Consider the following 24230-nt stretch of genomic DNA (forward strand, 5'->3'; position numbering starts at 1 on the left):
GAAGTTGGGGCCAGAACCTTGGATTAAAGCTGAGGAACTTTGTCTAGGTAATGGGAAGACAGCAGAGGTTTGGAGAAGAAAACATCATCGGATTTTTTTTTATGTTACTGTGGTTGCAGTCTAGTGAATGAATTGATGGGTCACTTAGGCCAATTTCCTGGGCTGATCCCAGGAAACTGGCAAAAATAAATTGTGGTTTAGAGTATTTTTTATTCATTAATCCACTTAAAGATTTTCTTTGAGCAGCCACTCTGTCAGGCACGGTACTTGGCATAGGGGATATCAGTGGACAAGATAGATACAGCCCCTGTCCTCAAGGAAATGGTCATCAATGACAAGTGTGATGAGTACAAATAAATTGCACTGGGTTCATTTTAGGATTAACCCAAACCCAGCCATGGAGGAGATGAGAAAGGAACTCACATGATGTATGTAACTTGATACATTCGATAATAAAATGAAAAGCACAGTGGGGATACACAAGCAGCCTGCTAGAAAAAGGGCTTACGAAAGCATCACAAAGGATGCAGCATTTAAAGGATCAAACAATAAGAAAGAACAAGGAAAGAGGACGCTGTAGAGGCAGATGTGAGAACTAGGAGTGAACACTGCCATGGAATGCAAAGGAAGAGAGTGTGCCAAAAACTCAAGGAAATAAGGCTATGAGTAGCAAAAAAAATCATAAAAATGGTTCAGAGATATACTATTCCTGAGAATTCATACTAGAAAGTGACTCAAAAATAGGATAAAGCTGAGAAAAGGATCTAGGCATAAACGATGAAGGCGAGGCAGCTGATGTGCTAGAAAGCAGCAAGAGCTGAGAAGGGACAGGATAGAATAACATTTTAAAAGTCAGAACTGTTTTGTATCACCCTGAATTATGTGGTGCAATTTCATTTCACAGGCGAAAACTAGTTTACTTAAAAATTAAAAAAAAGAAATATGGAAAGGTAAGAGGTAAGATTACAGTTGGTCAGAGCTAAGCTAGTCTGAGAGGTTATAGGAGGCTCCCCTAGAAAATGACCCTTAAGGGCCTCCCCTGGTGGCGCAGCGGTTGAGCGCTGGGCTGTGAAGCTGCCCGCAGCCTCTGCAGTGCCAGTTCGATCCCCGGCTGCTCCTCCACGGATGGAGGGTCCCACATGGCGCGCAGACCTCTCCTGCCGCCCGCTGCTCCCCTCAGCAGTGTGCTTCGGTCCTTCTGCCTGCTCTGCTCCCCGCTCTGGCTCTGGTGAATTCTCTCACCCTCCCGTGCTTCTGACTGTACCCAGTGCTTGTATAAATAAATAAATAAATCTTAAAAAAAAAAAAAAGAAAGAAAAATGACCCTTAAAATGAGACCTGAAAAGGGAGAAAGAGAATCCCAGGCGGAGGGGAAAGTACATATTAAGCATCTGAGCTGATAGACTGGCTTCAGCTAAGAATTCAAAGCAGTTCAGGGTGACTGGAAGAAAAGGACATTGGCCAGGGCCAAACAGCAGACACCCTGCAAGTCCTGGTAAGGGCAATAGCTGAAGGGCAAGGAGATACCATCAAAGGTTTTTTTTTTTTTTTAATAGAGGCATGTTTTATTTATTTATGTTTGTTTGTTTGTTTTGTTTATACATGCACTGGGTACAGTCAGAAGCACGGGAGGGCGAGAAAATTCACCAGAGCCAGAGCGGGGAGCAGAACAGGCAGAAGGACCGAAGTACACTGCTGAGGGGAGCAGTGGGAGGCAGGAGAGGTCTGCGCGCCATGTGGGACCCTCCTCCGGTGGCCGGGGAGCAGCTGGGGATCGAACCTGCACTGCAGAGGCCGCGGGCAGCCTCACAACCCAGCACTCAACCGCTGTGCCACTGGGGAGGCCCACCATCAAAGGTTTTTATGAAAGGGGGCCTCCCTGGTGGTGCAAGGGGTTAAGCATAGCACAGCACAGTGAAGGTATCCGCAGCCTCTGAAGCTATCTGCAGCCTCTGCAGCACGAGTTCCATCCCCGGCCAGCCAAGGAGCTAACCCACATGGCGCAGCAGACCACTCTGTCTTGCCCACTGCTCCCCTCAGCAGTGTATTTCAGTCAATCGGTCTGTTCTGCTCCCCACTCTGTCTCTGGTGAATCCTCTCATCTCCCCCACACCTCTGGCCTGTACCCCAGTTCTTGTATGCATAAATAAATATTTTTAAAAATCAAAGGGTTTTATGAAAGGAAGTGAGATGATCAGATATAAATATGAAGATAATTCTGCAGTGTAGGAAACAGATGGTAGACTGGACGAGACTGGAGGCCGTAAACATTCATTTAATAAATAGCTTTCGAGCACCCACTGTATGCCAGGCCTTCATTTAAATAGTGGAGATATATAGCCATCTAAATGTGTAGTAACTGTGAATATATACAGGGTAGTAGAGGGGAGGAGGGTTAAAGAAATGAAACCGAAACTACTTTACAACCATGACATAGAAAAGTGGGTGGTGTGATAGGAAGTACTGGAGTAAAAGCACTGAAAACACTATTTTTGTTTGGAGAAATGATGTAGTTATTTATTAACTCTAAACTTACTAAAAACTAAACATGCATGTTGAAATTGTAACTCAAGAATAAAAAGACTGTAAAAACAAAAGCATACATCTAAAAACCAAAAACACAACCCTAAATAGCCAATGAGAAAATCTTAGAGGAAACCATAAAAAAATTAAAACTGAATGACAATAAAATACATATTAAAATACATGCAAGATGCACCCAAAATGGAATCATGAAGAAAATTCATAGTGTAAAATGCACTTTAAAAAATATTTCAAGTTAGGGGCCTCCCTGGTGGCACATGGGTTTAAGTATCAGCACCATGAAGCAATCCACACCTACTGCAGCACGAGTTCAATCCCCGGCCAGGGAGGTGACACAAATGGTGCACCAGACCTCTTCTGTCTCGCCCATGTTCCTCTCAACAGTGTATTTCAGTCGTTCTGCCTGTTCTGCTCCCAGCTCTGTCTCTGGTGAATTCTCTCGCCCTCCCATGCCTCTGGCCTGTACCCCGGTTCTTATATAAATAAATCTTTCAAAAAATAAAGATGAAAAAGAAAACCCTTTTCATAAAAAAAAGACTTTGCATTGTGAATAAATCCTGTCAGAAGCACTAATGTTGTTTACTTGTGGTTTGTTAGTCTGCCATGACTTTCCATAATTAAATAACAGATATAATTTGTGAGCTGTAACTCTTTTCTACAATGGACATATTTATAACATCATGAAATTCTCCAAAGCATGTTTTACAAGCTACTGGAGCTAATAGAGGCCTTACACAGGGTGGGTAAAGACAGGTTCTTTAGTAAAATATTGTGATGAGAGTCTTATCTCCTTTTACTGAATGTTTGAGAGGCACAATAGAGACGACCCTTACAGCTTGTGATAAAGGACAAAGTAGAGGCAATTTTACTTACTTGGAAACTTGCCTTCAAGGTGATTAGTTAGGTAACAAGTTTTCTTAATTAGTTCACCGAGTCTTAAATATTCTCTAGTTTTTTTTTTATTAGGATGGAGAAAAGCAATCATTAGCACAGCATATAAATGAGCAGAATAGTTTAGGTCTAAAAGTGTTTCCTCTCTGTCCAATACTCCTTGTCCATTTTTCTCTTTTAATTGAGAGTGGGCAGAATAGACAACTAGCTGCATTCACCATTTCTTGTCTCAGACACTTCCTGACTCCACTTGTGTGCCCACATGTGTGTGCTTGGGGGAGGTGGAGGCTGTAAGAGAACTCAACATTCATATTTCAGTAAAAAGTCGACACATCATTCCCTTCTTCCTTTCTGTGTGAAACTGAATGGAGTAGGCGAAGGATTGGGGGGAATTAATTAGACAAGTATCCTTTTGTTAAGTTAAGGGGAAAAACCCAGCTACTTTAAAAATTGTAGCAGAAAGACTAATTTGCAATTACTTATCTTAACATCCTCAAGATATAGTTTTTCTTTTCTATTTTGAACAGCTTGTTCTTAGCTGGTAACTAAATGATTTCATTTTTAAATTCACTGTTATTCTTTAGGCATGTGACTATTTGAATAATGGTTACATCTGAAACAACCAACAGGCCAAGGATCCCTAATATCTATAAAGAAAAAATGTGGACTATGAGAGCTTTTAAGTCGTCGGGACTCTATCCTCCAAGAAATTAGAAAAGTATTCATTTTGAATCATTCCACTGTAACCTTAGTAGTTGTTTGCCATACATAAAGAAGAAACATTTCTTATCTTTCTTGCTTTCTTATATATTCCTCTTTGATTTTTTCCCCTTTGGGTTTTTTTAAAAAGATTTATTTATTTATAAATAAGAGCCGGGGTACAGGCCATAGATGTGGGGGGTGGCAGGATTCACCAGAAACAGAGTGGGGAACAGAACAGGCAGACTGACTGAAATACACTGCTGAGGGGAGCAGCGGGGGAGTCAGGAGAGGTCTGCTGCGCCATGTGGGTAGCTCCCTGGCTGGCTGGGGATGGAACTCGTGCTGCAGAGGCTGTGGATTGCTTCATAGTTTGGTGCTTAACCCTTTGCACCACCAGGGAGGCCCGCCCTTTGGGTTTTTTAAATAGCTCTAAATCCCTCAATCCTGAATTTCTATAATTTCCATCGTTTCTCCTTCTGGCTTTTTACTTCCATAGCTACAAAATGTGTTTCTATACTTGTTTAATATTTGACATGAGGGGCCTTCTTGGTGGTGCAAGGGGGTACGTCTCAGCACTATGAAGCTATCAGCAGCCACTGCAATGAGCAGCAAGAAGCAAGAGTTCAATTCCAGCCAGGCACGGGGTTAACCCACATGGCACAGCAGACCTCTCCTGTCTCGCCAGCTGCTCCCCACAACAGTGTATTTCAGTAGATCTGCCAGTTCTGCTCCCCACTCTGTCTCTGGTGAATCCTCTCACACAACCCCATACCTCTCACCCCACCTCTCTCCCTCCCCCCACTCCCCGCTCCACCTCTGGCCTACATCCCAGCTCTTGTATGCATAAAAAAATAAACGAAAAAAATTGACATGAAATCTCTTCAAGTTTTAGTAACATAGCAAATTATTATTAACATTACTGTTATATCAGAGAACTTACCAATATGTTTAATTAAGACTAGTATATTTTTATTCTAGGTCTTTTTTTTTTTTAACTACCAGGCTTGGAGATGTGATTTGGGTTTGTATATCAGCTGTGTTACTTACTAACCATGTACCTTGGGGTTTGAACCACAGTGTCTTAATTTCACCCACTGTTAAATAGGGAAAACAACAGTACCCACTCCATAAGGCTTTTGTGAGGGCCAAATGGGCCATCACACCTCGTGTGCCCCTCACAGGGCAAAAATGGGTTTTTACCACAATTATTTTTGTAGTTGTGAAAGTCCTTATGTCTTCTTTTGTCTAAATTTCTTTTTTTTTAAGATTTATTTATTTATACAAGCACTGGGTACAGTCAGAAGCGCGGGAGGGTGAGAGAATTCATCAGAGCCAGAGCGGGGAGTAGAACAGGCAGAGTGACGGAATACACTGCTGAGGGGAGCAGCGGGCGGCAGGAGAGGTCTGCGTGCCATGTGGGACCCTCGCCCTGGGGCCAGGGATTGAACCGGCGCTGCAGAGGCTGCGGGCAGCTTTGCAGCCCAGCGCTCAACCGCTGCGCACCCATGGGAGGCCCCTTCTTTTGTCTAAATTTCATCTCATTCTCAGTTCATAGGATCTTCCTATGTTCACATTACAGACTATGGTTAGCTTCTAACTTTTGTTTTGACTTTTATACCCTGTAAAATGATTTCCCTGAGAAAACTATACACTTTCAGGATTTTAAAGTTTATCTCTGATTTACTTATTAGTTTACATAAGTATGGTAGTCTCACTCAGATTCCAAGTCTCAGCCACCAACTTTAAACTGAAAACTTTTTTTAATTGACAACTCAATTTCCCCATGAAACCAAATCCCTCATGTCATATCGTCATTACCCCTAGCTTTATGTCATCAGTACACATGGGCAGTAGCTAATGTCTGCTAGGATCCTTAACTGATGGGACAGTAATTCCAAGAATTAAACTATGTAAGTCTCCTTTACACTGGAGTCCAAAGTCCTCAAACATATCTTTACCTTAACTAATATATAAAATGAGATTTTATCCTTTCCTTCACAGATGATATGAGAATAGGCAGACACTTGTGTGAATTTTTTTGTACTTCCATACATTATTTAACTCCTTTCCGAATGGTCTGTCTGATATTTAGGTAACTTTAGAGCTGATCTGGGTCAACAATTAATTAAAATAACAACAAACACTACAGCATTGAAATGAACGTCACTTTGATCTTGAAACTTGATGTTAGTTTTATGGTTCCCATTATACTGGGTGGAGTTGAACACCAAGCAGTCCTACATGATTCCCACAAGGAGTTTTATTTGTAAAAAGACCTAATATAAAAGGTACAATATAATTTATAAAAGCACCCTGCTCAATGGAGGCCAGGGCAGTATTTGTAAAGTAAAGCTTGTGGGCCTCCCTGGTGGCGCAAGAGGTTAAGCACAGCACTGTGAAGCTATCCGCAGCCTCTGCAGCACGAGTTATATCCCTGGCCGGCCAGGGAGCTACCCACATGGCGCAGCAGACCTCTCCCGTCTCGCCTACTGCTCCCCTCAGCAGTGTGTTTCAGTCAATCTGCCTGTTCTGGTCCCCACTCTGTCTCTGGTGAATCTTCTGACCCCCCGCACCTCTGGCCTATACCCCAGTTCTTGTATGCATAAATAAACAATTCTTTAAAAAAAAAAAAAAAAGCTTGGGACTCCCCTGTGGCGCAGTGGTTGAGCACTGGGCTGCAAAGCTGCTCGCAGCCTCTGCAGCACCGGTTTGATCCCCAGCCACCGGAGAGTGTCTCAGATGGCGCGCAGACCTCTCCTGCCGCGCCTGCTGCTCCCCTCAGCAGTGTACTTTGTCAGTCTGCCTGTTCTGTTCCCCATTCTGGCTCTGGTGAATTCTCTCACCCTCCCGTGCTTCTGACTGTACCCAGTGCTTGTATAAATAAATAAATAAATCTTTAAAAAATAAAATAAAATAAGGCGTGTGTGTGTGTGCGTGTGTGTGTATGTGTGTAGACACCTTCCTTCTGCTTTTCTTGGGTGGAGTCCCACACATGATACTGCCCATCTTGGGAAGTGGAAAGAAGATTCTCAGAGTGTGCAGTGAAACAGTTTAATCAACAATAAAAGAAAGTTTGAGAGAGTTCTATACCACCATTGGTTTTGTTTTGCTTTGGACTAAATCACATGGTAAAATAGCCAAATGTTAAAAGTCATAGAATCAAAAATAAATAGATGAAAAGATGCTCATCTTCATTAATCATCAGAAAAATGCAAAGTTAAATTACTATAAGCTACCACTGCACACGCACTAGGCATTAGCTAGTGTGGGGAAGGATGGGAAGCAATTCGGAATCTCACACAACACTAATAAGAGTGTACATTAGTGGGCCTCCCCGGTGGCGCAGCGGTTGAGCGCTGGGTTGCGAAGCTGCCCGCAGCCTCTGCAGCGCCGGTTCGATCCCCGGCTGCTCCCCGGCCACCGAAGGAGGGTCCCACATGGCGCGCAGACCTCTCCTGCCGCCCGCTGCTCCCCTCAGCAGTGTACTTCGGTCCTTCTGCCTGCTCTGCTCCCCGCTCTGGCTCTGGTGAATTCTCTCACCCTCCCGCGCTTCTGACTGTACCCAGTGCTTGTATAAATAAATAAATAAATAAATAAATCTTAAAAAAAAAAAAAAAAAAAAAGAGTGTACATTAGTACAAAAACATTGGAAAACTCTTTCACAGTATCTACTAAAGCAGACCATATGCTTATTCTGCGACCCCATAGTTCCACTAGGTCTTAATGCAAAATAACTGCATACATATGATCATCAAGTGACATGTACTAATGTTCAGGGCAGTACTCCAGAGTGAAATGGATAAAGTGTTGTAGATTCATACAAAGTATCCTTATACAGCAATGATATAAACAATTCAAAGCCACATATGACAATATAAATGAATCTCATAGTCAAAAAAGTTGAAAGAAGCCCAACATAAATACACACTATATGTTTCCATGTGATTCAGTTCACATACAGTTCAATACACATAAAACTAATCAATGGTGTTACAAGTCAGGATGGTAGTATTTTTGGTGGGGAAAGTGACTAGGAAGAGACATTAGGGAGCATCTGGAGTGCTGTAAATATTCTATTCCTTTAAAAAAAAGATTTTATTTATTTATGCACACAAGAACTGGGGCACAGGCCAGAGGTGTGGCAGTGGGAGGATTCACCAGAGACAGAATGGGGAACAGAACAGGCAGATTGACTGAAATACACTGCTGAGGGGAGCAGCAGGCGAGACCGAGGTCAGGAGCTCCCTGGCCAGCTGGGGATCAAACTTGCGCTGCAGAGAGCCTGCAGATAACTTCATAGTTTGCATCTTAACCCCTTGCACCACCAGGGAGGCCGAAATGCTCTATCATTTAGGGCAATATTTTCCAAATTTTGCATTTTTTTAACTCGGGGGACTGAACTTTATTGAAGTACAATTTACACAAAATAAAATTCACCAGTTCCAATTGTACAATATAATGAGTTGACACAAATATGTGCAGTAATGCCACTACCACCACAATCATGATAAAGAGCATTTTCATCACTGCAAAAGGTTTGCTGGCACCTCTCAGCCCTCAATCCCTAGTTCCCAACCCCAAACACCTGACAATCATTGATCAACTTTCTGTTGCTATAGTTTTAACTTTTCTAGAAATGCATGTAAATGAGATCATAGGGGTTGATAGGGGTTAGTAAGGGGGGCATTTGGTAGGACACTATGCATAGTATGGGAAGAAATTTGCAAACACACATTGTTTATGCTCTGTCCATAAACACCCCAAGACATATTTCGAGGAGCACAGCAAGCCAGTGCTATCTGAAGACCAGATTCAGCACACTGGGACATGCTTGAAGTCAGGTGTTCAGGAGTGGGATAAGGAGCTCCCAGGCTGGACATCGCTACCTCCTGGCAGCAGTAAAAGCCTGTTTACTGCTGAATTGCTTTTGTTCAACTCACTATAAAAAGCCAGCTGGAAGTGAAATGTTAAGGCCCTTTCTTTAGGGTGTTAATTGCCCCCCTTTCCAGATTACCAGCTGTCTGATTTATTTATTTTTAAAGATTTATTTTTTTTTTATATATAAAAGGCCTGGGGTGTAGGCCAGAGGTGCGGAGGGGGTGTGTGTGTGTGTGAGAAGATTCACTAGAGGCAGAGTGGGGAGCAGAACAGGTGGATGTACTGAGATACACTGCCGAGGGCAGTAGCACGTGAGACAGGAAAGGTCTACTGCACCATGTGGGTCAGCTCCCTGGCCTGGGATTGAACTCATGCTGCAGTGTGGCTGCCCAAAGCTTCATAGTGCTGAGACTTACCCCTTGGGCCACCTGGGAGGCCCCCTCACCCACAACCCCCAGCTGTCTAATTTAAACGCACCTTCCTTTCTCTGCTTTATTGGCATTCCTTGGTGACAGGTGGCATGAGTTCTGGTCTTCCGGTTACATAATCTCTTTGTGTCTGGATATTTTCAACATAATCATTTTGCGATTTGTTCATGTTAATGCCCTTATCGGTTCATTTTAATTGCTGATTAGTATTTCATTCTATAGATGCACCATATTTCATTTATCCCTATTCGCCAGTTGTCAGACATTTGGATAGTTTCCAGTTGGGAGCTATTATGTATAATGTACAATTGATTTTTTTAAAGTAGGAAGGAGAGTAATCTCAAGTAAAACAACTTGGGTTTTATTTTTTTCTTCTGTGGAGAATCAATAGTATGATAGAATTCTTTCACTTAAGGGGGGATCAGAACAAATCTCATACATTTTGGAAATATTCCTTTAAAAGTCACTATTTTGTGAGTAAAGTTATCTGTGACTCCTAATCAATATAAGGTAAATAAGTTCTAAAGCTCCTGAAAGTACTTTAGCTGACTGAAAACACGGGTGTTCCCCTAAAGAGGCAAACTCTGCATAACACTGGGTTTATCTGAGGAAAAGGAAGCAAGGCGTAGCCCGCGGGGCCTATGTTTTGATCTGAAAAAACCCAAGATTAAAGGACTTTGCAAAATTTACTTACAAATTGAGACCCTGAGATAGCTAAGGCTCCAGGACTCCAGGTCAGAGCCAGCTAGTTGCTTTGCATGCCGGGATTTGTAGTCCGCTAAAAGCCGTCATAATCAAGATGGCGGCTTTGAAACTGACGTGCGATGAGCGGCCCCGAGGGAGTCTGGGTCACAAGGGGATTGGGCGGTGCGGGATTCAGCAGGCGGGAAGTCAAGACCAGGTGTTAAAACCTTTCCACCCAGAGAAGCCGGGTGCTCTGAAGTCTCGCGAGATCCTGGCGGGGCCCAATGGAACGCGGGGCCCGGCTTATCACTAGGGGCCTTTGTTGGGGGCGGAGTCCTGACGCTAGCTGGCCGGGAGTCGTTGGTGCCCGGCGTAGTGGCGTTTAGGCCGAGCTGCCGCCGCGAGCGGCGAGATCGTGGCCATGAAGGAGGAGAAGGATCACAGGCCCAAGGAGAAGCGAGTAACCCTGTTGACGCCCCCGGGGGCCACAGGCAGCGGCAGTGGAGCTTCGGGGGACTGCCCCAAGGGGGATGATAAACAGGATCGAAACAAGGAGAAGAAAGAGGCGCTGAGCAAGGTGCCCGACCGGCTGTTGGCCCGGGAGAGGGCGGGACGGATCCCCCCATCCGGGGAGGATGGTTGGGAATGGGGCGCCTCTCTTCCTCTCGCAGTCTCCCGCCGTATTTCTTCACCTGAATGAAATCGCTTCACCCGCTCTCACCCACTTGCCCCAAATGGGGGGAGCCTCTCCCGGCCCAGCCCCAGGGTGGGAATGAGGGACTGGGGATTCCCAGATGGGAAAGGTTTAAATATGAGCTGGGCGATGGTAATGGGAGGGGAGAGATAGTAAAGAGAATGAGAAATTAAAAGGTTAATTGGAGGGATTGTTAAATAATGAAGGCGCTATCGGAGTGGGAATACTTTATGATAGTATTAATGGGGGGCAAGTTGAAGGAGGTTACGGGTCTGGGGGCATACTGTTTTGGGAGCAGTGAGTGAATTTTTGGTATGGCTTAGAGTTTTGAATTCTATGTGCTGAATGAGGAAAGATTTTGTTTTAGGATGTGTCGGATGTGGGAGAGAAATAAGAGTTCGTGGCACCCACCAAAAAACGAGGGCTGGCCTACTGATTTTTTGCTACATCTGTTAAAAATTGTTTGATGGAAAATGATGCGCAAACCTATTAAAAACTGCGGGTCTGTGGATTAACAGAACCTGGGTTATTTTTGATTCAGGCAGTTTGCATTTTGTTTTTTAAAGCCGCGTCTCTTTTATGTTTGACTAATTCTGATCATTAGAAGGGTATTTTTTCCCCCTGATTTTTACAAGTGATCGCATTCCAGCTTTCTACAGGGATGGTGACTCAGGTGTGACAGAACATTGATTTGTACTAATTTTATTTTCCTATTCATTTCTTAAGGTGGTAATTCGGAGATTACCTCCCACTTTGACCAAGGAGCAGCTTCAGGAACATCTTCAGCCTATGCCTGAGCATGATTATTTTGAGTTTTTTTCTAATGATACTAGGTAAAATAGATAAAGGGGAGGGGTGGGTAAATGAAAAAGACTTCTGTTCTTGTTATCCTACTAATGTTTTCCATTTGATTTTTAAGCATGTCTCTTTAATATATGCATACCTGTAATTCAGCCAGACACCTGCAAACACATTTATATAATTGCTTTCCTCTCTGCAGTCTGTATCCTCATATGTATGCCAGAGCATACATCAACTTTAAAAATCAAGAGGACATTATTTTGTTCAGGGATCGCTTTGATGGTTATGTGTTCCTTGACAATAAAGGTGAGTCCTTGTAACTGAGGGGGAGTTGCTCTTTCATTTGTATGTTTAAGACAATGTATTGCAGTGTTTCCTAATGTCTTCATAGCTGCTTTCAAATCCTGGGTAATAAAATGTGCAACATTTAAAGTGCTTTACACAGGTTGATACACTTATATCAGTCTTATAGATATGTGGTTTTTCACAACCCATGGGTATTATTATTAACATGTTATATATGTAATTGATCAACTGAATGAAATTGTCACTGTTTTCTCCTTCTGTAACAAATCTTTTACCCTGAATTAGATATTTTGACTCTGCTGGTTTCAACAGTAACACTGGTTAATGATTCTTTAAATTTATATGAGTTTTAAATGTTTTCTTCTCATCTTGCTCTAAGGACCAAGATGAATTTGTTTTTCAAGACATTAAATTGAATTTATTTAATTCAAATTCCTTTTAAGCCAGTACTTCCCAGTTGGAAAATTGTTTTGAAATTCTCACTAAGTTATATAGTACACTTGATCTCTCACTTTGTATCTAGGAGTTTGTTATATAGCCATAAAATTAATGATTTAATATAACAATTGTGAAAAAAAGTCCAAACTCCTTCGCCTTCTGTGGTTTTATTTATCTGCTCCTTCTCAATATTTATATCAACTATCAAGCTAATCTGATTTTGCATTCACTAGGATTTCCAAAATCATGTTTTCCCCATGACTGCTTTATGATGTCTGTGGTCAATTCTAATTATTTTATTTTAGCCTTTGTCTAAATGCCAGTGATCTAAGAATAGTATTTTATACCTTGTCTGACATTATAGCAGGGATCTGCAGGGTTTTTTTCCCAGTAGTCACTTGAGGTTTTTTTTTTTTAATTGAGATATAACTCACATACCCTAAAATTCATCCTCTCAAATAAATAAATGTTCGATTTAACGGTTTTTCATACAGCCATCACCACTATGTAATTCCAGAATATATTCATCACTTAGAAAAGAATCCTGTCTCATGTAATATTTGTCTTTTGTGACAGGCTTATTTCACTTAGCATAATAGCCTCAAGCTTCATCCATATTGTAGCATATGATAGAATTTCTTTCTTTTTAAAGGCTGAGTGATATTCCATTGTATGGCTACACCACATTTTGTTTACCCGCTATCTGTTGATAGACATGGAGCTGCTTCCACCTCTTGGCTGTTGTGAATAATGCTGCCTGATGATATATGTATAAGTATTTGTTCTAATCTCTGCTTTCACTTTTTTTTGAATCTATACCCAAAAGTCAAATTGCTGGGTCATATAGTAATTCTACTTTTAAATTTTTGAGGAACCAGTGTACCTTTTCCCATAGCTACTATACCATTTTATATTCCCATCAGTAATTCACAAGTGTTCTAATTTTTCCACATGCTTGCCAACACATATATTTTTTGTCCTTTTTTCCACCTTGAATAGTAAACATTCTAGTGGACATGAGGCAATATCTCACTGTGGTTTTGCTTTGCATTTCCCTAATGATTAGTGAAGTAATCATTATATGCTTGAGCATATGAACTTTTCATATGCTTGTTGAAAATTTTTATATCATCTTTGGAAAAATGTTCAAGTCCTTTGAACATTTTTAAGCTGGCCTATTTTTGTTGATTTTTTTATATCCTATGTATTAACCCTTTGTCAGATATATGTTTTGCAAATATTTTCTCCTATTCTGCAGGTTATCTTTTTACTCTGGATTATCCTTAGATGCACAGAAGCTTTTCATTTTGATATAGTCCAATTTATCTGTTTTTACTCTTGTTGCCCGTGCTTTGGGTGTCCTGGTATATATTTTCAGTAATAGCTTTATTGAGATATTATTCCCAGGTCATAAAATGTTCCCTTTTAAAGTGTGCAGTTCTGTGCTTTTGGTGTATTCACAGAGTTGTGCAGCTACCACCAGTCTAATTTTAGAACACGTTTTCACTCCAAAGAAACCCCATAGTCATTAGTTGTCACTCTGCCTCACTACCACCCAGCTCTAAGCAACTACTAATCTACTTTCTGTCTCTATAGGTTTTCTTATTCTAGAGTTTTCAGATGTATTCTTTAAACAAACATTAGTTTGTAGATTTTTTTCTACACATATCAAAAGATCACACTTTAGAAGTTGAATTTAATAGAATATTTTGCTTCCTGCCATATCTTTTCTTACATTGTTAGTATGAATTTAGAGATTCTTTGATATCATGTTTTTAGTTGTGCAAGTGTGATTTATGCCTGTTGGGAGGCCCTATTCAGATGATTCCTCCACCATTAAACAACATATTATTCACTATTGAGAACGCCTCCATCAAAGGAGGTCTAGAGAACAATGGGGTAACTTGTATTCATTTTTGACCTTTTTTTTGTTATAGCAAGTATGGTATTTTTTTCTAAACAGGTCAGGAATATCCTGCTATAGTAGAATTTGCACCTTTTCAAAAAGCTGCAAAAAAGAAGACTAAGAAAAGAGATACCAAAGTTGGGACTATCGATGATGGTACAGTATAGCTCTAGTTATGTAATGTTATTGCCATGGGATTTAAAAAAATAGTACCTTTGTGAGAATTAATTGGACTCCACTCTCTTACATAAAAAACATATGGAAGAAATGTGATTCTGACAGAAACTTTGTTTAATTGTTAAACTGGGAATGGGTTTCCTGCAGTTTCCACTCTTTGGCTATTGGCATTTCATTCCTCCACCACTAAGCAATATATTATTGACTCTTGAGTAGTAAATTATATTAGGCTTCTTGATGGGAATACAAAGGGGAAAAGTCATGTTTCAAAGTATAACTCCTTGAAGCCTCCTACCATTTTTATAATTATTATTTGACTTCTGGTTCTCATTATTTTCATAAAAAGGAATGTTTACCGTTGAGAGCTGTGGTGGAAAATTTTTACACTTGAGTAACTTAATATAAAGTGGCTGAAATGGCCAGTCCTATTTCGTAGGCTTTGAATATGCAATTAACTACACAAATAGTAATTGCATTAATGAAAACATAGGAACTGAAAAACTGGAATAATTGCCATTTAAGGTAAACTAGATCCAGATTTTGAAATTTCTGTAGTGTTGTTATGTTGAGTAACCATTGCATTAACTCTTCTTATGTTAGATAAGCACTCAGCTGCAATGTTTTATGAGAGGTGTATACTGCTTATTATAGATTCAGACCTGGAAGGCTAGATCAAGTGCCATGTTCAACAGTGCATAGAAACTCCAAATGCAAGCAATGTAATGACTCAGGTGTGTTACCCTTTCTGATGATGGAAGCATCTGGGAAGAACTCCAGGAATTGTCATCACCCTTAATGCTACATCTAGAACATTCCCCCTAATGTATCTTTTAGGAACACCTGATTTTCATTTGTTGAGATTACTTAAAGTAAGATACAGCCATTCAGGAATTGCTTACATGTTATACATAACACTCTCCAAGTTCCCATTACTCAGAGTTATTTCAGTTCTCCCATATGTGTGAGTCTGGATTAGTAGGAGTATTGACTTTTAAATGCAAACTACAGAACATGCCCAGAGGTTCTGTTATAATGTGTGGTGTCTCATTTTCCCTGGCCCTATGTTACACTAACTCCCTAAACGGGTATCTCGAATAGGAATTCTAAGAGTAAGTGACCAATGAAGCCCTACATAATCTATCTTGTGAGTATGGTTTGGTTTATTTTCAATCTTCCGTGAAGTAGGAAATTATTTTCTTTGATAAATACCTTAGATAATATTTCCTACTTTGTTTAAAGTTTCCTCTATTCTCTATTTAATTAAACAATTCTTTAGATCCAGAATATAGAAAATTTTTGGAAAGTTATGCTGCAGATAATGAGAAAATGACATCTACTCCAGAGACACTGCTCGAGGAAATAGAAGCAAAAAATAGAGAATTAATAGGTAAGTAGGCCAAAGGGAATTATGGGCAATTACTTTCTTATCCGTCTTACTCCCATTTCCATCATTTGCTTTGTGATCATGGGGATGGCACTAACTTCTCTGAGACCATTTCTTCTACTGTAAAATGCAGATGATATCCCTGCCTTACAAGATTATGAAAATGTACTGATGAGATGGAAAAAATTCTCAGTGCCCTATTTAGTGTCACACAAATGTAATATAAATATATAAAACTCGAAGATGATAGGGGACCTCTAGATGTTGGTAAGCTTTTAAAGATCAATTGGTGTTTTCTAGTAATAAGCTCATATTTCTAAAAAACCTTAGATCTGAAAAGTATCCAAAAAATGAAATGCATAATTGAAAACCTCTTGAGGCATTCTAACTTGGATTTTGGTTCTAGTAAATTGTCACTACTGTGTCAGTAGCTCTAAATACAAGCATAGTCTTTGACCCAGTATTCAAAGAAAGTATGTGTTCAAAAGGATAGCTACAAGGCTAGGTAGCATTGTTTAGAATACTGAAAAATGAATGAAATATTTTTCTAAAACTTTGTTTTTATTCATGGATGCATAGTATAAGCCCATCTCTGATAATTTCTTTAGAATAAATTCCCAGAAGTGGAATTATGGGATCTAAAGGATTAGATATATTTGTTCCCTTCCCTCAGTTTCTTCCCAGTTAAACAAATTTATAGTCCTCTCTGTAAAACAGGAGAATGACCTTGTACTTAATTAGACAATGGGAATTATGCTTTAAAAATATATTGTTTTCATTTGAATCTCTTTAAAAACTATGTTGAGCCTGCAGAATTGAAATGGAAATACTGTAAAACTTTTCTGATAATAGAATTATGAACTTTCTGTTTAATGGGTGTAGCTTTTCCACCTTGGGTGGTTGGCAGGGAATGTTAGAAAATGGAATCCTTTCTCTATGGGTTGATAAGTATTATTAATAATCTGTTTACATTTATGTAGCTAAAAAGACAACCCCACTTTTGAGCTTCCTGAAAAACAAGCAGGTAAACCTTTTGATTTTTATAGTTCTCTCAATATTTTTTATTTCATTGGTTCATATTCTGTAAATATTTAAAGAGCATTGGGATCCTATAGAAGAATAGCTGCTTTTTATATCCCTTGTTCTTTAAAGATTTGGATCCTTGGCCTCACCTTTTACCCCTCTCCTTCTCTTCAGGTGTTGGACCAAGGATTCACTCTGCAAACCCAGAGAATCCTTAGCTTGCTCCAGAGATACTCTCTTAATTTTCTGAAATTCTCTGGAAATATAGCAAGGCAGCAGTGGGAGAGTGATAATCATTCTGTCATATTCTGGATGGGGAGGGGTGGGTGTTTAGAAGGTAGAATACCTGTTTGTAGAAAGTAGGGAGGAAAGATAATTCAGATTAGGGGGTGCCCACCATGCCTTTGGGCTTGATTGCTTGGTGATTATTTTGTTTCAAGACTTCTGTTGATGTCTCCTTCTAGAGAATGAGAGAAGAAAAAAGAGAAGAAAGACGGAGGCGAGAAATAGAAAGAAAAAGGCAAAGAGAAGAAGAAAGGAGAAAATGGAAAGAAGAAGAAAAACGAAAGAGAAAAGATATAGAAAAGCTAAAGAAGATAGACAGAATTCCAGAAAAGGACAAGTTAAAGGATGAACCAAAGATTAAGGTATTAACAGAACTTAAATGGAAAAACGCATGTATCTGCTTTAAATGTGCATGCATCTTGTGTTGGTGTAAAAGTAGTTTTTTTGTTTTGTCTTTTTTGGGGTGGGTGGGGGAGGAAACCAGTAGAACTCTTTGCTGTAATAGTATTTTTTAAATTTAAGATAATTTAAAAGGATTAAGTAGTATATATGATATCATTTCTTCAGTGCAGATTATGTGTTATTTTTAACATTGAAATGTTCAATTTTTAGATTACTGTTCTCTCAGTTCTTCATAAAATGAGGGCTTAGGGCTGGCTGGCATGAATTATGGGTTTTATTCAGCTTTTTCTTCATATTTGATACATGAAGTTGCCTCATCTGTTTGTTTTCCACTGTCTTCAGGTACACAGGTTTCTGTTACAAGCTGTGAATCAGAAAAATGTAAGGACCAAGTACATGATACAGAGCACCTAGTATCATGTCACACACACAGGTCTTAGTTAATAAGTCCTTTTGGTGGTGGTGATAGTGTTACCTATAGAAACTCCCTTCAGACTGACTGAAGTCTTAAAAGCTGAGCCATTTTAAATCCCTACTTTAAAAGGAAGCCCAGATAACATTCTGGTACTCTGCTGTGCACTGGAAGCTTCAACACTATACCGCCAGAGGAAACCATGCCTAAATAGCTCTTTCTCATCTCTTCATAGGCCTCTTGTAACTGACTGCCTTGTGTGGGAGTACTGGGGATAAATATCCATTATGTGCATTCCCTCTCACAGTTCCCTCTCACAGTTCCCACGTTATCCTGCATCTGGCTGGGAGTCTGTGAGCTGCGGATTGTGATTAACACATTTTATGTAGGAAGAAGGAAAACCCATGGAAAGATCCCAGCCTTTCTGCTTCCCTTCTGAGGGCATGGGTTGGGCAGTCCTTGCTCTGATGAGCTTCCTGGGGAAATTCAGAGAAAGAGAGATGATGGCAGGATCTCCTTTTACTTCCTCAAAATTCAGCAGTTTATGTGGCCAGGGTTCCCCACAGCTCTACTGGCTCATTATTGGTGATAGGGAGCTTGGCGGCCGGGCAGGGAGGTTCCCATCTTAATTCCTTGTAGCAGTCTCTCTGTCTGCCATGCCGCCAGTGAGCGAGTGACCTGCTTTGCTGTTCCTAACTATCAGCAAGGCAGAAGGAGCCAGCCCTACTAGAGACATGCATTAATGTTCTTATCTGAGTAATGAACATCTTTGGCTTCTAACAGAGATGTTCATTAGAGAAATAAGAACATGTCCAATGAAACCTGCACATGGTATCCTCACATTACACTGTGCCTTCTTAGTGTCCAGTTTGGACTTGCCATTTGCCGTGGCTGTCTGTGTGCTGAAATACTTCACGCTTAAGTCCTGTGGTGCTTTGCCTTTTGCTTGGTGACTTGTATGATGCCTTCACCCTGAGATGAACCTTTGTATGATGCCTTCACTGTAAGACTGAAAATTCTCTATTTTAAGACTCTCTGAATATCCAGCAGCTTGGGGGGGGGGAAAGGAACACGATGAGGGGGGGGGTGTATTCTAGAGAGATTAGTAGCAGTGATGTGAGAAAAAAGACTTTTGTTAGAATTTGAGTTTATAAGCACTTGTATCTTAGAATTGCATGCAGTCACATATATATGTGTGTGTATATATGTGACATTGAGTTCCTGCTCACTGAAGATGGAACTACACTGTTCCATTTTATAAGGTATTTGGAGTTTTAAATCCAATGTCAAATAATTCTTGCTGTTCATCTCTAATTATAATATGATTGTATCATCATAAGCATGTTACTCTCAGGCTCAAGGCAAAATTATTCTCGCAATGGATCTCTCCTTTGGTGACCAAGGTATTTGTCATTCCAGTTAACTACATAAAAGCAATCTAACAGTGGCGATCTGCCTAGCATGTTAAATTTGTGGCATATTTTCCCATCAAGTTATATTGACATGCTGGTTTGCTACAGATGGCATATTATTTGTTAGTGCGCATTGGTTCACTTAAAGGTTGGCCCATTTGAAGCCAAAGGAGTTTTGATCCTATTGCCACAAAGTGATTAAACCACTTCACTTGAGTGGCTAACACTTTCACATTAATGGCATTCTTTTAGTAAATTACTGCTCTTGTGCACTATTTGTTCACCTGAAAGTTTAAGAGTACCTGCGGAGACAGGGACCTCCTGTCTAAATTTAAATTAGTTGGTATGCTGTTTCTGATAGAGTCCAAAGACAGTGTCCCTCCTTTCGAAGTAGAAATAAAGTTATTCTCTTTAAAGCTGCTCAAGAAGCCAGAAAAAGGAGATGAAAAAGAACTGGACAAAAGAGAAAAAGCAAAAAAACTGGACAAAGAAAATCTGAATGATGAAAGAGCTTGTGGGCAAAGTTGTACCTTGCCCAAACGTCCCGAAGGTGAACTTAAAGAAGAAAAGCCTAAGAGGTCAGTAGTTCAGGACTCTTTGGTTGGGTTGTTTCCAGCATTTTGCTAGATGATATCTTTGCTGCTATGTCCTGGACTTGTACTTGAGTTAAGATAACCTGTTTTATGGTTGGCAGGGGGACAAGGAGGAAAGATTTCAAATATTCTTGTATCTTAATCTGAGTGAATGACTTTCGGTTTTGTTTGGTTTTTTTTTTTTTTTTTTTTTTTTTTTTTTTTCAAAACACTGGTATTTTTTTTTTTTACCCTGCTCCAAAAGTACAGCCTCATTGCAGTGACCAAATCAGAATCAGTGTTCTGTTCCTGCTTCTGTAATTAGAGAGTCTTTGAGGGTACATGCTCATATTTGTTTTTCATGCAGACCTGAAGATGAAAGCAGCAGAGACTACAGGGAGAGGGACCGGGATTACGACAGAGATCAAGAGCGCATGGCTCGCGAGAGGGATAGACTGAAGCGGCAGGAAGAAGAACGCCGCCGGCAGAAGGAGCGCTATGAGAAAGAGAAGGCTTTTAAAAGAAAGGAAGAAGAAGTGAAAAAAGAGAAAGAATTACTTCGGGATAAAGGAAAGAAGCCTGAAAGTACAGAGTCAGTAGGCGGCTCAGACAAAACTGAAAAGAAAGAGGAAGTGGTTAAGAGAGATCGAATAAGAAACAAGGTGCCGCTTTTCGTCCAACTTGCTTATTTTCATAAGGATTCTTTTTTCGTTTCCTGCAAGTATAAAGGAAGAAGCTAGCATCTCATTGTTTATTACTGAATTTTTATAAAGGAGAACTTGATCTGCAACTTTTTTTTAAGTTTTAGTTGGGTTCGTTTATTAAGTTATTGTAGAAATGTCAAACATTCACAAAAGTAGAACAGAGATTAATATAAATCCCCAGGTACCAGTCAGTCAGTCAATATTAGAGACAAGCACCTTTTCTTAATAAGATAACCCTAGTAGGATTATATTATAGAATTTTCACACCAAAACGAAAACTAACAATAATTCATTAACATCCTATCTAATCAGTGTTCATATTTTCCCAATCAACTCATTAGTATCTTTTACACGCTCTAAACAAAGTCCACAAATTGTATTTACTTGAAAGGTTTACTTAACTCTTAATCCCCTCGCCTTTTGTTTCCTGTCCTTTGTTTGTAGCAGAAACCAATTTGTCCTATTGAGCATCGCACTGTCTGAGTTACCTAATGATGTCCCTGTGTGACCTTTGACACATTCCTTTATCTTCTGTATTTCCTGGAAAACTGGTAGTTCTATCTAGTACAGATCAGTCGAGCTGTATTCACGAAAATATCCAGCCCCTCACCTAGAGGCCTGGATATATTCATGCTCAATTTTTGGCAGGACTGCTTCATACATGGTACTATACACTATCTTGCGTCATTTCAGAAAGCATATAATATCTGAGTGTTCTCTGTGTGATGTTAATCGACAGCAGTTCTGTTGTGGCTATGTAATAGGATGTCATTGTTTGTAGGATATACATACTGAATATTTAGGGATGAAAGGTCATGATGTCTGCAACTCACTCAAATAGATTTGTAAGAAATATTTGTGTGTGAAAAAGGAAACGTCACAGAATGTTTACACTCGATGAATCTAAGAGAAGGGTTATTGAGTATTCACTGTACAAGTTTTATATTTCTATAGATTTAAAAAATTTCAAGAGAAAAATGTTAAAAAAAAAAAAAACACAACTGATCAATAGGGTCAGCTATTGTAAGCCTGATCCAGCTATTACAAAAAATGTTATCGGCCTTTCTCCTAATGTTTTGCTTATTAGATTCATTATTTCATTGGTGGCGGGGGGCTTAGGGGGTCTGGAAAATGGTGACATAAGAAATTCTACCTTTTCTGATGCATGTATCGTCTATGTTTTCCTGTAAAGAGGAAGGTTCCCTTACCAACTACTCAGTTAGCCCAAAAATCAGTTTACATAGGAAAGGCAAGATTAACTCTTGATCCTTTACCTTTATTTACTAGTATTTAGAGTAATGAGTTGGTGTCCCAGCAAATTCTAGTGTTTGTCAATGAATTTTGTTTTGTTTAGTCTTTAAGAACTTGTCGATTTAGAAATACTTGGTGTATTACAATTTGTTTTTGTTAGGTATTGTCCTTGTCAGTGTTTAAATTATCCCATCTTTGTACATGGAGACCCCATCATCCATTTCTTTACTATGCAGGAGTTTGATATATTTTAACATTTCATCTTGTGAAAACAATGAGATATTTTGCTGGAATTATTTGATTGAGAATAATGCTTTAAGGTTGACTTTCATATAGCAGGGAGAAAGGGTAGGGAAGGCACATGTAATTTTTGTTGTATTCTAGAAAAGGCCTATATACATTTCAGTTTTCGAGGATCGTACTATTATAAACCAGAAACATCATTTTGAATTGAGGGGTACACTACAACTTTATTTGAAGTTTATTTAGGAATCTAGGATCTAAAGTGCCACCTATAGCGTCTCGCTGGGGTGTTATGTTGTCATACCTGAATTAAGAAACAATCATGTTTGCGGTAAGTTCATAACTTAGGGAGATCTCTCCACTTAAAGACTTTGCACTCTTTTGTTACTGTTGTTTTTACACCTAAAATATTTCTTTTGTGGTGGTGCATTTTAAAGCCAATTTACTGATGGGGAGGAGAGAAGCTGTACTTTCAAAGTAAAAAAAAAAAAAAAATCTGGTTGGTTCAGTTCATCTTGAGATGGTTAGAAAAGTTAGGCAGATGTTTAAAAAGTTTACCCTAAGTATATAAACTACTTAGGAAATGGTTGCCTTTCTTTGGAGATAGGGGAAAGGAATCATGCAGTTAGAGGCAAATTAACTGTTAACAGGTATTGTTATGTACGATGCCCTCACGTTTTTGGTCTTGTATGAATTGTTCTGGGAATTTATCAATACACAGCTTATGCTTCTGAAAATCCCTTGTAAATGCTTGGTAGCAGTGTTGTAATGTTAACATATTTCATTTTACTTTAGGATCGCCCAGCAATGCAGCTTTACCAACCAGGAGCTCGAAGCCGAAATCGACTCTGTCCCCCTGATGACAGCACCAAGCCTGGAGATTCAGCGGTAGAAAGAAAGCAGGAAAGTGGTATTAGCCATAGGAAAGAAGGAGGAGAAGAGTGATAAGTCCATATGGCCTTAGGTGTCCTGTCTAGGCAGCCAAAGAGCACATATTAAGCAATCCAGAAGTGCCTTCAGGGCAAAGGAATAGAGAGAAAGAAAGGGGGTCGCTGTGCTGGTGGGGGTACACTGCAGAGGAGTATGTTTTGCGTCAAAGCAGGAACCGGATTGCAGGTTCAGACTGGAAGTACATTTTCATTGTTTATGCAGTTCCTACAAATTAATTTTAAAACTGATGACAAAGATGATGGAGAGGACAGGCATTACAATTTGCAGGCAGGAAATGTCAAGTGAGGACTTAATTAGGTATGCCATGAGAAGAAAATAAGAGAGCTGGCTCTAAAATCAAAAGGTTTGTTAATCCTGGATTGAGTTTTCCTAATTTGAGTGGAGCAGAGTCACTTTGAAGTCTTGTTCATGTCTAGTAATAGTCATTGTTGGTGATAACTGTTGACTTTTGTGTAGTATAAATGCAACAAGCATGTGATCATAGTACAAATGAAGTGAATATAACAAATTTTCGCTTATGCAAAAATTTAAATCATGTCATGTCTATATCCTAAAGTATTAGGATTAGTTTTAGTTTTTTGTTTGCTTATGTAAGCTTAGCATAAAGAATATTTTTAAACATCTTTTGCCTTTGGCAATTTTTATATTAATCAGAAAAATGTAACCTTTGTTTGGTTCTTGACAATCCAGTCTTTGTTTTACCTTAGGTCTCATGATGTGAGTGCATAACCTCTCCAGGAAGGAAACTGCACCAGTATTTGTTCCTGTTAAAAAACAACTACCTTGTTTTTTATTGTTGTCAATAAAGATCAGCATCACTTAAGTGAAACTTCAGCGTGTTCATTAATGTTATTAAGTAGCTACTAGTTATGAGAAATAAAACTTTTGATACTGAATTAATCACTTGGAAATTTTGAAAGAGACTGAGTACTATTCATTTTTGCCTTCACTAGCACTGTGCCTTTATTTTACCCACCAGGAAGATCAGATCACTATACTTGTTCCATAAGAACCAAAATGTTTGGACAGCATCCTTGAGCGGCTGCTTCATTTTCATCCTGCCAGCTCCTTCTGTGGTGGTGTCACTGCTTCGCGTCTGTATCCCTAGAGGGGTGGCTGGCAGTGTCCCCCGTGCCACCCAG

General features: G+C 39.7%; 1 protein-coding gene across 2 annotated transcripts; it reads left to right on the forward strand.

Annotated features, from left to right (window-relative positions):
* Positions 1-10311: 10311 nt before the first annotated feature.
* Positions 10312-23904, forward strand: UPF3B (UPF3B regulator of nonsense mediated mRNA decay). Of its 2 annotated transcripts, XM_037512017.2 has the most exons (11): positions 10312-10704; positions 11548-11654; positions 11822-11928; positions 14330-14428; positions 15726-15836; positions 16814-16857; positions 17321-17503; positions 17886-17924; positions 19785-19945; positions 20307-20601; positions 22933-23904. In XM_037512017.2, exons 1-11 carry the CDS (start codon positions 10549-10551, stop codon positions 23080-23082), a joined length of 1452 nt encoding a protein of 483 aa, XP_037367914.1. In that variant the 5' UTR covers positions 10312-10548; the 3' UTR covers positions 23083-23904. The 2 variants fall into 2 exon arrangements, with proteins under 2 accessions (XP_037367914.1, XP_037367915.1); XM_037512018.2 differs by lacking the exon at positions 17886-17924 and having other exon boundaries at positions 10313-10704.
* The last annotated feature ends 326 nt before the right edge of the window (positions 23905-24230 follow it).

This window comes from Talpa occidentalis, unplaced genomic scaffold, assembly GCF_014898055.3.
Source record: "Talpa occidentalis isolate TD23 unplaced genomic scaffold, MPIMG_talOcc4v2.1 talOcc4.15, whole genome shotgun sequence".
Taxonomy (NCBI): Eukaryota; Metazoa; Chordata; class Mammalia; order Eulipotyphla; family Talpidae; genus Talpa; species Talpa occidentalis.

Coding starts and splice junctions, on each gene's coding strand:
- UPF3B (XM_037512017.2), top strand. CDS start 10,549: ATGAAGGAGGAGAAGGATCACAGGCCCAAGGAGAAGCGAGTAACCCTG. Junction 10,705..11,547: donor AGAAAGAGGCGCTGAGCAAG/GTGCCCGACCGG, acceptor TCATTTCTTAAG/GTGGTAATTCGGAGATTACC. Junction 19,946..20,306: donor AAAGAAGAAAAGCCTAAGAG/GTCAGTAGTTCA, acceptor TTTTTCATGCAG/ACCTGAAGATGAAAGCAGCA.